The sequence below is a fragment of the Bubalus bubalis genome, chromosome 15, assembly GCF_019923935.1.
Source record: "Bubalus bubalis isolate 160015118507 breed Murrah chromosome 15, NDDB_SH_1, whole genome shotgun sequence".
Lineage (NCBI taxonomy): Eukaryota > Metazoa > Chordata > Mammalia > Artiodactyla > Bovidae > Bubalus > Bubalus bubalis.
This window is the reverse complement of record NC_059171.1, coordinates 73,923,608-73,935,963: the sequence shown is the minus strand read 5'-3', so window position 1 is coordinate 73,935,963 and position 12,356 is coordinate 73,923,608. Positions and strand designations below refer to the sequence as shown.

Genomic DNA, 12,356 nt, shown 5'->3' with positions numbered 1-12,356 from the left:
ACATTTAAAAAATATTCTGAAACCTTGACTCCACTCCCAGGAATTTTTATTCAGTTGACCTAGAGGTTAAGGTGCTGGGTCTTTGTTCCCCAAAGTCACCATGCGATTCCAGCCTTTGGCTTGGTGGGGGGTGGGGTGGGTCTGGCTTCTGTCTGCCTCCTGTGGTTGGGGGTCTCCTTGGCCCTCCAGAGTACATGCCCTTCATCCCGAGGCTGAGTTGGCAAAGCAGGGATGCGGGGGAAGCCCTGGCTGGTCCTCCTGCCTCTGGAGTCAGCTTCCTGCACGTGGGGGCCTCCTGAGTAAGTGTGGGCATGCAGCTCTTGGGAGGCAGAGCCAGCCTAGAAATGGGAGATAATCGGGAAGGAGAACCTGGGTTCAGCGTGACGTGGTGGGCAAGGTTGCTGCTGTTCGAGAGGAAGGAGCCAGGCAAGGAAGCGGCTCCATGTGGGACCGGGGGTTGAACCACTCATGTCCCCGTTGGAAAGGTGGGCACAGTGAGAGCAAGAGACCCCTTCCAGGCCCTGCTAAGGAGCTGGAGATGGGACCCTCTGTTGCTTCCTGCAGCTAGCAAAGGGGACGGCCTCGCCCTGAAGTCAGACCCAGGCGGCTGGCAGACTCCCTGCTATTGTTGTTGCTCAGTCCTAAGTTGTGTCTGACTCTTTGGGACCCCAAGGACTGCAGCATGCCAGGCTTCCCTGTCCTTCACTGTCTCCCGGAGTTTGCACAAACTCGTGTCCATCGAGTTGGTGATGCTATCCAACCATCTCGTCTTCTGTCGCCCCCTTCTCCTCCTGCCCTCAGTTTTTCCCAGCATCAGGGTCTTTTCCAGTGAGTCGGCTCTTTGTGTCAGGTGGAGCAGGCTCCCTAACCGCCCCAATGTGAGCCCTTACACCGTCACGCTCTAGCATACCTGCTGTCATGGGCCAATCTGGAACAGAGGGGAGCTCCTCCAGCCCTCTGTTTGCAAAATTTGTGGTCCCAGACGATGTGTGAATCGAGGCGTCTCTGTGCCTTAAACTCCCCCAGGTCTCCTTTCCTGAAGCTGAATTAGCCCACTGTGTCCACCCCATTAGGGTGGTATGCGTTTTCCACCTTGTGTCCCAGGCGTCTCTTGGGGAGAGAAGTTAAGAGGGGGTTTCCGTAAGATCAGGAACCCTTCCTAACAGGGCTGCCAGGGGACCTCCTTTGAAATCCTTAGAGCTCCAAGTCCCTGTTCATCTATAAAACCAAGTCACTTTTCTCTTAGCTTCAGTGATATTTATACTCTTTATACAAGGGAAATCATAGCAACAACCTTAGAGATTTGTTGTAAAGATTAAATGAGCTTATGTGCTGTGCTCAGCCGTTCAGTCCTGTCTGACTCTTTGCGACCCCATGGACTGTAGCCCACCAGGCTCCTCTACCCATGGAATTTTCCAGGCAAGAATACTGGAGCCGGTTGCCCTTTTCCTACTCCAGGGGTCTTCCTGACTCAGGGATCAAACCTGCATCTCTTACGTCTCCTGCATTGGCAGGCGGAATTCTTGAGCACTGAGCCACCTGGGAAGCCCAAATGAGTTTATAATGCTCATCTAATGCTCGGTGTGGGACCTGGGACATAGGAAGCAGTTTGTAAAGGGCCACTTTACAAAGTCGAGGGTGTGGGGGGATTAGGATGGAGAGCATCCTTGCTCAGAGGAACAGGCTGATACACTGTGGGGGTGCCTGGAATAGGGGCCACGGAGGGACTAGACCGAGGAGTCCGGGGCACGAGGCAGGTTGTCACACCGTCCCTGCCCTTCAAGCGTGTTCGTTTGCACTGTTTATTTCTGCCGGGGTCCGAGCTCTCGCTAACTGCCTCTGTGTGCCCTCTCCCAAGGTACATGTATCCCTCCATGGACCAGTTGGCTGAAATGCTCCCTGGAGTCCTGCAGCAGTTTGGGTAAGAACTCTAGCTTCTGTCTCTCCTGGGGCCTTGGTCTGGCCCCACCCCTGAAATCTAGGTGAATGTTTAAAGATAGGGAAGAAATCAGCTTGTCACACTCTGCAGACAGTGTCTTTCTCAGTCTCTTTACTCCGGTGTGCTTCTTGCAAGTCGGGCTGTTCTTGAGTGGATCCACCCCATGATGGCAGCCACTCAGCCCACCCTTTCCCCACCTCTCTTCTCTTACTGCTTTTTCTTTCCCATGGAATGTTCTGGAACGGGCTGCCCGAGCCCTCCATGTCTCCCTCCAGGCCCTTATTTCTTCAGTGCTCATATCCTTCTTCCTTGAGCCTTTCATGTAATGATAACACCTCAGAGTTCTTGCCCAGTTCAATTGCCTTCCAAATTTTAGAATCCAAAATACAGCTGAAGGGCAGGAAGAGGCAGTCCAGGGACTAGGCCTTCCCGTAAGTGGCCATCGGGCGCTGTCCGAGCCTGGCCGCGGTCAGGAGCGGAGTGAGGGGAGAGGAGGAGTCTTCCCAAGGTCACGGTCTTCTGTGAGGCCACAGAGCACATGGCATCGCAGGTCCTCCAGGGCACGTAAGGCGGCATGGTGCCAGCCACCCCCAGGGATGCCCAGGACAGATGCTGGGGGAGACGGGGCTCCTCAGGGCAGGGGGCGAGGGCTGCAGGGCCTCGCATCGCTCCCTGGTCTGGGATGTGAATTTTTATTTCTGCTTCCAGGCTGAAGAGCATCATTGGAATGGGAACTGGAGCAGGCGCCTACATACTCACTCGCTTTGCTGTGAGTCTTTTTGTTTTCTGCTTTAACTTTCTATTTTGTATTGGAATAGAGTGTGTTAGTTGCTCAGTCGTGCCTGACTCTTTGCAATATCATGGACTATAGCCCCCGCCAGGCTCCTCTGTCCAGGAATTTTCTGGGCAAGAATATTGCAGTGGGTAGCCATCCCCTTCTCCAGGGGAACTTCCCATATTGCAGGCAGATTCTTTACCATCTGAGCCACTTGGAAAGTCCCTATTGGAGTATAGCCGATTAACAATGTTGTAATAGTTTCAGATGAACAGCGAAGGGTCGCAGCCATCCATACACATGTATCCATTCTCCCCCAGACTCCCCTCCCATCCAGGCTGCCATATAATGTTGAGCAGAGTTCCATATGCTGTGCAGTAGTCCTTGTTGGTTAAAAAGAAACATTTTTTAAAAATATGTTTTAAATCAAATTAATTCAAGATTAAGGCAGAAAATTGGAAAAACCACAAATAAAGAAAAAAATCACAAAAGGGAAAAAGAAATGAACCATAATTCCGTTTCCCAAGGGAGAAGCACAGTTCACATGGGGCTGTGTGGTCCAGAGTTCTGTATGCCCGGGTGAGGGCTGTGCCCCCAGGTACACAGCGGCGGCCCTTTCCCCTTTATTGAAGTGCCACACTAGACAGATGCTTTTATCGTCATCCTGATCGTGGCCAGTGCCTCACATCACTGAGTGTTCTGTTGTGGCCCTTCTTTGTGATAGCTGCACAGGTTTTGTAGTCAGGAAAGTCTTGGACCCTGACTGATGCTTAACTAATCAGAGATGCGCATGTTAGCATGATGAATGTCACTGACATTACTCAGGGTCCACCTCAGGGGCTCTCAGGTCCTCTGTATCCTGACCAGACATTGTATTCAACCATATGTAATCTGACGGCCTATTATTTGCTGGACTTTCTAGAGGTTAGGAATGCTAGCATGAATACAAAATGGTCTGGCTGTCTAGGCTCTGAGCCCACAAAATACAGTCTCAACTCTATCTTAGATTTCTATCTCTGAGAAATAAGAGGATTCTTACTGATTCCTGAAGAGCCGATTACCTTGTCTGATTTATGACGTCCGTGGTATGATGTACCCACTTCACAGCTGGGGAAGCTGAGGGGCATCGGGGTGAAGTGACTTGTCCCAGGCAGGTCTGCCAAGTGTGTGTGCTTCTACTCCTCAATAGTTTCCTCTTTGTACTCTCTCAGAAGTCCCACGTAGTGTCTACTATGCTGGAACCTCAGTTTTGGAAGTTGGGGGGCATATCCAGAGCATCAGCCTGCTCTGGGGGTCCACACGAACCCTCTCGGACTTTTCTCTGTCTTCAGTTTGACTTTAAAGTTCACAGTCTCTCCTGTGGCCAGGTTGTCTCTCTCACCTCGTGCCTTGAATTGCAGCTCAACAACCCCGAGATGGTGGAGGGCCTTGTGCTCATCAACGTGAACCCGTGTGCGGAAGGCTGGATGGACTGGGCCGCCTCCAAGGTGAGCCTGGGGGCCTGGGTCAGCCGGGGGTATCCCAACCTGCAGAGGGGCATTCGTGCCCGACTCCGCCTGGAGGGCAGACTGCAAGGAACCTCTTCTTGCACCTTCCCCAGCAAAGAAGGCTGCTTTCCTCTACTTGGCTTTGAGTAGTGAACATGATCTCAGCCATGCACCATTTGGATTTCAACAAGTCACTACTGTCCAAGTCAGTGATACCAGTGGGATGTGGGTCTCCAGCCAGCTTTGATAAGGAGAGCCTGGGTTGAGATGTAGCTACTGGGGACGTAGCATATGTTGGGTTTTTATCAAGATGCTGAGACTAAAAAGACGAACAAGACAAAAGACAAATGTCTGTCACCCCAGTCACCCACATGGGATTAATTAAAATATATATATATATATATATATTTGGTACTGATTTTATGCCACTTAGTTTTATGCCAATAATAATTAGCTAACATGTGTTGAGTATTTATCAGGTTCTCTTTCTACGCTCCGTGGCTATATCTGCATGACCTCATTCAATCCTCAGTCACCCCAGGAGTGGGGATTGTTATGACCATCTTATGGAGGAGGAAACTGAGGGTCTCAGGGTTAGAATGTTGTCCAGGGTTGCACAGAGCTAGGCAGTGAGAGATCTGGGGCCTAACAGGACCCCTTGGACTCTGGGGTCCTCGGATCACCCCCGAGCTGGGCTCACCGCGGGCCCCGCCTCCATCAGCAGGTGCCAGATGCCCGCCTGGACCCAAGCTCCACAGGGCAGGAAACGCCAAGAGAACAGGGCACATCCCTGCCCAGGCAAGGGCCCTCGCTGTCTCGGGAAGCTCAGCTCTGGCTGGGTTCCTTGTTTATCTTTTAAAAATGATTATTGTTTTTTTTCATAAAGGCCCCCAGTATTTGCCAAGGAGAAGGGGAAACCGTTCCAATGGAAACAGTACAAAGCCTTTCAAGCCGGAGTTATCCTGGCTTCTCATTTGGAAAGTGTGTTTTTGCCAAGGTTGGGGTGCTGTCGGGGGCAGGGAGTGTGAAGGGGTCGTGCCCCTCCGCACACCTCCCACCCCACCCTGGCTACTCTGATATTTCATTTCTTCCTGGAACATTCTGCCAGGACACGGGAGCCCTTTCCTCCCGCCGGCATGATATTCAGGAGCGGAACACACTCCCTGTTTTTTATTTTGTTTTCCAGCAAAGGGAGTGACATTGCAGTGGGCTGGTTTGGCTTCTTGGTAGCTGTCCTGTACCAGACGTGGGGCTGGGCCGTTGACCATTGGCTGATGTGGGCCTGAGTGCTTTTTGTGGGTTTTACTGTTTGCATTGTATCTTTCCTTCTCAGCTGCAGCCCTGGTAGAAGACCTCTCTCTCGGGGGTCTAGTGTGTGTCAGACACTGGGGTCAGATCCTGGGACATGTGTAGATGCCTCGTGTAGCCCTCACCTTGGCCTTGTGACTCTGAGCTTCTTGGTACTCTGGTTATGATCAGAGATCTGAGGTCCTGTGGCTCTGTGACACGCCCCCAAACCCAGGGTCACGCAGCTAGGAGAACACCCAGGTCTAGAGTTTCTCTCCCCTACCGGTCCCTGCCTGACACTAAAGTTGGTCAACACACATTTATGGAGCTCCTACTGTATACTTAGCATTTATACCTAGCTGTATATGCAGCTCCATAAATGCTGTATACCCAGCATTTATGGAGCACCTACTGTATACCCAGCACTTATGAAGTTCTTGCTATATGCCTAGCATTTATGGAACTCTAGCTTTGTTAGTGGGAGCAGGTAGAGAAGAGAAGGTCACAGTATTCAGAGAGAGGAAACTAGCTTGAGAGGGAAAAATCTGGGGGATGACATAGAAAGGATAGTTGGGCATAAACAGATCCTGTTGTATAGACCAGCAACTCAGTGTGTGTTTGGAAGCAACAGACAACACCCTACCCCACACCCCCCGCCACCCCTTGCTGAGGACTTGGTGAGCTGTGGCCTGGTGAAAGCTGGGAAAATGTGAGATCTTTGTTCAGACACATTTCTGCCCATCTCCTGTGCCCCGGGCTCTGAGAATAAGGAACAGATGGAGGGCCAGGCCACGTCTGCCAGGGCTCCAGGCCCTGTAGGTAACTGGAGACACCTTCCATCATGGGGGTGACCCCAGACTTGGATGCAGGGGAGCCCATGCCACTGCTCTGCCCCAGGGCAGTGGGGTTTGCTGACCCTGTCTGGCTGCTGCAACAAATGCCTGCGATCTAATCCCGCCTGCTTCTGTCCTCCCAGATCTCCGGATGGACCCAAGCCCTTCCAGACATGGTGGTGTCGCACCTCTTCGGGAAGGTGAGCGTGTGACCTGGCGTTCTGTGGTTCAGTCATGTGCTGCCCGCGCAGAGGGCGTGGCGCAAGGGGGCGACCCCCCGACCCTCCCCAAACAGCGAGTCATGACTCATTCACAATCGTCAAGTCATTCCTTCTCTCTCGATCTCCCTTCAACAGAAGTCTTTTTAAACAGCTTTATTGAAGTACAGCACATATTGAAAGTATAAAATGTGACAGATGTTGGCATTCGTATACACCAGTAAGAACCATCATTGAAGCCCAGGTGACTAACCACACAGCTTCCCCCCAGGACCTCCCCGGAGCCGCCGGGCCCTCCTTCTCTTGGTCTTCCTCTGACCCTCTTTGGGTCGCTGCAGATTCGCCAGAATTCCCTAGAGTTTTATGTAAACAGCATCACACAGTATGGGATCCTTAATTTTCCAATCTGGCTCCTTTCAGTCCACATAATTATTTTGCAATCCATCTGTGTTGATGGGCATATTGAGAGTTCATCCCTCTGTCGTGCTGAGTGGTGATCCGTGGTGCGGATGGACCAGAGGTTGCTTCTCCATTCACCGATTGATGGATGTTAGGTTCTTTTCAGTTCTGGGCTATGACAAAGCCAACAGCAAGCGCATCTATGGACTGTGTCAGCCTCAGTCCTAAGGGACTCGGTGATTCGTGTGAGAAAGACTTTTTATTCCCAGTTATGGATATATATATATTTCCCCCCCAGTGGTGGATGAGGAAAGTGAGACCAGAGAGGTTGAGTGACCTGTGTGAGGTCTCACAGCCAGGGAGAGGGCTGAGATTGGAGCCCATGAGTCTGGCTCCAGCGTGGGTTCACGTAACTGATGCAGGGTGCGGGCCACCTGTGCCTCCGCTGGTGCCTGGCTCTCAGATGGGCTGTTGTGCAGGTGCGCCCACTGAGGCTGGTCTGAGCCAGGCCCCTGGTGACACGGGAGTGGTGCGTGGTTCTGCCCTGTCCCCCGGCCAGCGTGGCCCCTGACTCTGGCTTTGTTCCTCCTGCTGAGGGAGAGGGCCGGATGTGGGTCTGAAGTGCCCCTCGATGCCCGTCCAGCCTGGAGTGATGTGTTCTGTTCTCTGTGTGTGGCCTACACACCACTGCCTGCTCCGCAGCTGGAGAGTGTGACCTTAGACAGCCGGGGAAGCAGATGTTTGCTGGGTTGCTGCAGTGTGCGTTGTGTTGCTCCTTGTGTTCATTGGTGTGGCTGCTGTAGCAAAGCACCACAAGCTGGGTATCTTAAAACAACAGACATATATTCTCTCTCACTTCTGAGGCCAGGAGTCTGAAATCAAGTGCCGGCCGGGCCACAGTCCTCCAATGGGACTAGGGGAAGGTCCTTCCTTGCTTCTTCTGGCTTCCGGTAGCTTCAGCATCCCTTGGTGGCTGGTCCCTCACTCCAGTCTCTGCCTCCATCTTTGCATGGCTTTCTCTGTATCTGTTTCAAATCTCCCTCTTTCTCTTACAAGGACACTGGTTCTAAATCTCTGGATTTAGAACCTACCGGGATAATGCAAGATGACCTCATCTCTGGATCCTTAACTTAATTACATTTGCAAAGACCTTTATTTCCAAATAAGTTAACTTCACAAGGTCCAGGAATGTGATGTGAACACATCACCGGGACAACCTTTCAAGCCGCCAAAGTCCTCTTTTTTTATGTTTCAGTTTCCATTACATTTTCTCCACCCTGAGTGTATAATGTGCACCTCGTAGGAATATAGGAAAGATCAGAGCCACCGTCTGTATTTTCTTAGAAGGGGGGTGTCAAGTATAGAGTGAGAACTTTGCCTGACTATACCTGAAATTACCTGGGGTGTCTGTTTGTGCCCCCCGCTCACTGCAGTTGTTTTGATCTGTAACCCCAGCACAATTCCTCAGAGGGTGATTTTCCTGATTTTTTCTGGGAGAACAGCTGGTTGGTCCCTGTTGCTTCAGTAATCGTGGACTGTCTTGACACCACTCTGGGCTGACACTGGCCCTTCTTTGCTCCCTCCCACTCTTGATCTGGTTGTCGTCAATTACATTGGGCCCTTTCATGAAATTGCAGCATCCTCTGTTGTACAGATGAGAAACAGAACAGGCTCATAACTTGTTTGTCTCAAATCACATTCAGAAAGGAACCAGGGAGAGAGAAGGCTGAGGCCGGCCTTCTGCAAAGGTCGGTTGGCCCTCCTGGGAATCAAGATTGAGCTTCTTTCCGGCAACTTCCCATTGCACGGGTTAGTTTTGTTTTGCAAACATGAAAAACTTCTTTTCATCTATTTCCATTAAAAAGAAAATAATGGTAATTGCTAAAGTCGTGTCGGTGTTTACAATGGGCTTCCTAGACCGCCCAGCCTTTATTAAATCCTACAATTTGATGAAGTGGGTGATGTCAGTCCCACTCTTTTTTTTTTTTTTTTTAAAGGAAACTGAGGCTCAGGGAGGTAAAACACTTGTACAATAAAAGGACAGTGATGGAGCCAAGTTCAGACCCAGGAGGACTGAGTTCAGATCAGAACTCCCAAAGTCTGAGCCCAGAAAGGCATGCTTCCCCTTCCAGCTTTGTGATCGCTTTCCTTGCAGTTGATATTCAGACATCAGTCTGCTTCTGGGTACAGCTTCTACTTTCCCAAAGCTTCCCTTGGGCCCATAGCAGGCCTATGGATTAGGCATTACCGTCTTCACTTTGTACCCGAATAAGACGAAGAATGGCAAGGGGAGTGACCAGCCAGCGCCATAGTTCCCACAAACGACATTCTCCTCTCTCTACGCAGGAGGAAATGCAGAATAACGTGGAGGTGGTCCACACCTACCGACACCACATCATGAACGCCATGAGTCCTGGCAACTTGCACCTGTTCATCAGCGCCTACAACAGGTACCCAGTGCCGTTCAGCCACACGGTGGCCGCTTTTGTAGGTCCGGAACTAAGATGGGGCAGGGGAGGGGAGAGCATAAAGTTAATAGCAGCCCCAGAGCAAATAGATGAACAGAACAAGGGAGCCCAGGAAGGGCCCCAGGAAGTCAGGTGCCTCCCAGAGTTTTGAGTATTGATCCTTTGCAAGGGGGCTTCCCTGGTGGCACATTGGTAAAGAATCCACCTTGCCAGCGCAGGAGACACAGAAGACGCAGGTTCGATCCCTAGGTTGGGACGATCCCCTGGAGTAGGAAATGGCAGCCCACTCCAGTATTCTTGCCTGGAGAATCCCGTGGACAAAGGAGCCCGGCCTGCTACAGTCCATGGGGTTGCAAAGAGTGAACACGACTGAGTGAGCACACGTGTACTTTTCAAGGAGCTTAACTCCACTCCAGATCACCAGGGGTGCAAGCATGAGTGGGAACAGTCACATGGCAAATGGTCTGCACATGGATTTACGTATGTGCCTGTGCCAAGGCTAACCCTAAGAAGGACCAGAGGTGGGGAGAGCTGAGAGGGATGTGGAGAGGAATCCAGAAAGGCTACTGGGAGGTGAGGGACTCATTCCAAGGGTAAGGAGAAACTGAGCCTGGCTTTTGGCAAGGGTGCAGCCCTCTCAAGCATACCTGGGTGACAGTCTGGGGCTCAGCTAGGGAAGGGGACAGCTCGGGGCCACTGATGTCGGCCAGGGGTTCTAGAATCCCCAAGGAACTCAGTCTGCCACTCCACAGAGGGGTCAGGGATGACCCTCCTGGGCTCTGTATCTCCTCACATGTTAATAACTCAACATCGTGAAGGGCATTCGTGTCCCTTCCCACCTACCTTCCTCCCAGCCTCTCAGTGATGGAGGGACAGGTAATATTTGCAGCGAGTAGCTGAAGACACGGAGGCTGAGCACCCATTCTTTCAGCAAACACTAGCGAGGACTGGAGTGGGCAGGCTTTTGACTGGGCGGTGGGCACTGAGGAGACCAGCAGCAGCTCCCGCAGCCCCACACGCTGCAGGAAAGAACTGATGCCTCCTAAACTTCATGATGAGCGTGCCCTCACCATCATTTCCTGCTGGGGAAGTGAAGGCACAGAGAGGTTCAGCACCCTGCCCGAGGTCACACAGCTGGCAAGCAGAGGAGCCTGATTTGAATCCATAGACGGCAGCCCATCAGGCTCCCCCGTCCCTGGGATTCTTCAGGCAAGAACACTGGAGTGGGTTGCCATTTCCTTCTTCAATGCATGAAAGTGAAAAGTGAAAGTGAAGTCACCCAGTCGTGTCCGACTGTTAGCGACCCTATGGACTGCAGCCTACCAGGCTCCTCCGTCCATGGGATTTTCCAGGCAAGAGTACTGGAGTGGGGTGCTATTGCCTTCTCCGTGAGAAACCATAGGAGGGTTTAAAAGGAGGGAGTGAAAGGATCAGGTCTGAGTTCTAAAGAGATGGTTTGGTTACTATGTAGAGGACTCCAAGTTAGGCGTGAGAGTAAGACTCAGACTAAAAGAAGAGCCTGGACAGCATTTGGGAGGTGAAGGCTGTGGCCTGGGGGACAGGTGGGAATGAGGAAGCCTCCACAGAAGGATGTGATTTGTGCATAAAAGGAAAAAAAAAAAAACAGGACAATAAGGTAGAGTCCACAGGAAACGTATGAGTCCTGCTGTCCCTGAAGCCACTTCAGTGGACCCAGAGGGTCTGGGGTGAGACCCCACACAGCTTGGGATGTGGGTGGCTGTTTGCCAGAGTGGCCAGCGCAGGACTGCAGGGTTGCCCGGGTGGAAGGGCTTCCTCCCGCGGAGGGTATGTTGTTATATGGTGCATGTGTTTGTTGTTTGTCTGCAGCCGGCGGGACCTGGAGATCGAGCGGCCGATGCCTGGAGCCCACACGGTCACCCTGCAGTGAGTTGCCCTCCTCCCTGCACTGTCTCTTCAGCTTTGCTGGCCAGTGCCGGCAGCATCTTAGCCCTGAACTTGGCAGGACCGCCTGCCTGGTGCTAGGACAGCCCAGTGGGCAAGAACTGGGTAGATTCTAGCCATGGATTGGGCATGACCCAGCCTCACTCATCTCTTTGTGAAGAAGTTTGGTTTGTAGGGTGTCCCTGAGATCTTGGGTTGGGGGGACCGCAGATCTCAAACAAGGCATGCTAATAACCACACCCGACAGAATTTATGAAACACCTACTCTATGCCCAACTGTTTGAGGCTTTGCTTCACAGAGCCTGGAGACAAATAAGGCACAGGACCCACCTTGAAGTGCTTTATAAAACTAGAAGGAAAAGACAGTCGTGGGTATGACCAACTGGATTCCACCTTTAATGACTATGTCTTATTATAGTTCCTTACATGAACCATATTATTTGACACCTGAATTTGGCACATGCAGTTTCCTTAATTAGCTGTGTCCTTTTTGTCTCTGTTTTTGATGACTGGCAAAGTCCTACTCATCCTTCCTTGAGGAATACTTAAAAATAAAATATCAGGGCATAGAAATTCTCTGGCTGAAATTCATACTAGGGTGTAAATGACTACTTACCCATTTTTCCTAAGAATAAAGCAGAGGGTGGAGAAACAAGATAGTAAAAGAGCGAAGAGTACGGGGGAAAACAAAATAATTTCTTTTTTTTTTTTTTAAGGATTCTGGTCCCAGCCTGGCAGGTCTGGGAGCATGAGAACCTTTAAATGAACCTTGTGTTAACTCCCCGTCTCTCCCTGCCCCCAGGTGTCCTGCTCTGTTGGTGGTTGGGGACAGTTCTCCTGCTGTGGACGCTGTGGTATGTAGAAATCACCAGTAGCTTCTGTACTTAAATCGATGGTCCAGATCTGGTTGACTTTGTATGAAGTCTCCCTGCCCACCCTCTGCCCCTCCTCTGCTCCCATCAGAGCAAGTGACGTCTTCTAGATGCCGTACTGGACTTTGGGCAGAGGGCCCAGCCACCAGCCTCCT

The 12,356-nt window shown here is 51.4% G+C and overlaps 1 protein-coding gene across 2 annotated transcripts in view; it reads left to right on the top strand.

Annotated features, from left to right (window-relative positions):
- The window catches only part of NDRG1 (N-myc downstream regulated 1), a 56,550-nt gene that overhangs the window by 33,797 nt on the left and 10,397 nt on the right, over nt 1–12,356 (top strand). For both annotated transcript variants that reach the window (XM_006079337.4, XM_025265563.3), the window contains 7 exons: nt 1,859–1,921; nt 2,648–2,708; nt 4,115–4,201; nt 6,465–6,521; nt 9,285–9,388; nt 11,255–11,311; nt 12,132–12,183. In XM_006079337.4, coding sequence (XP_006079399.2) covers nt 1,859–1,921; nt 2,648–2,708; nt 4,115–4,201; nt 6,465–6,521; nt 9,285–9,388; nt 11,255–11,311; nt 12,132–12,183 — 481 coding nt within the window. The remainder of the gene's footprint in view (nt 1–1,858; nt 1,922–2,647; nt 2,709–4,114; nt 4,202–6,464; nt 6,522–9,284; nt 9,389–11,254; nt 11,312–12,131; nt 12,184–12,356) is intronic.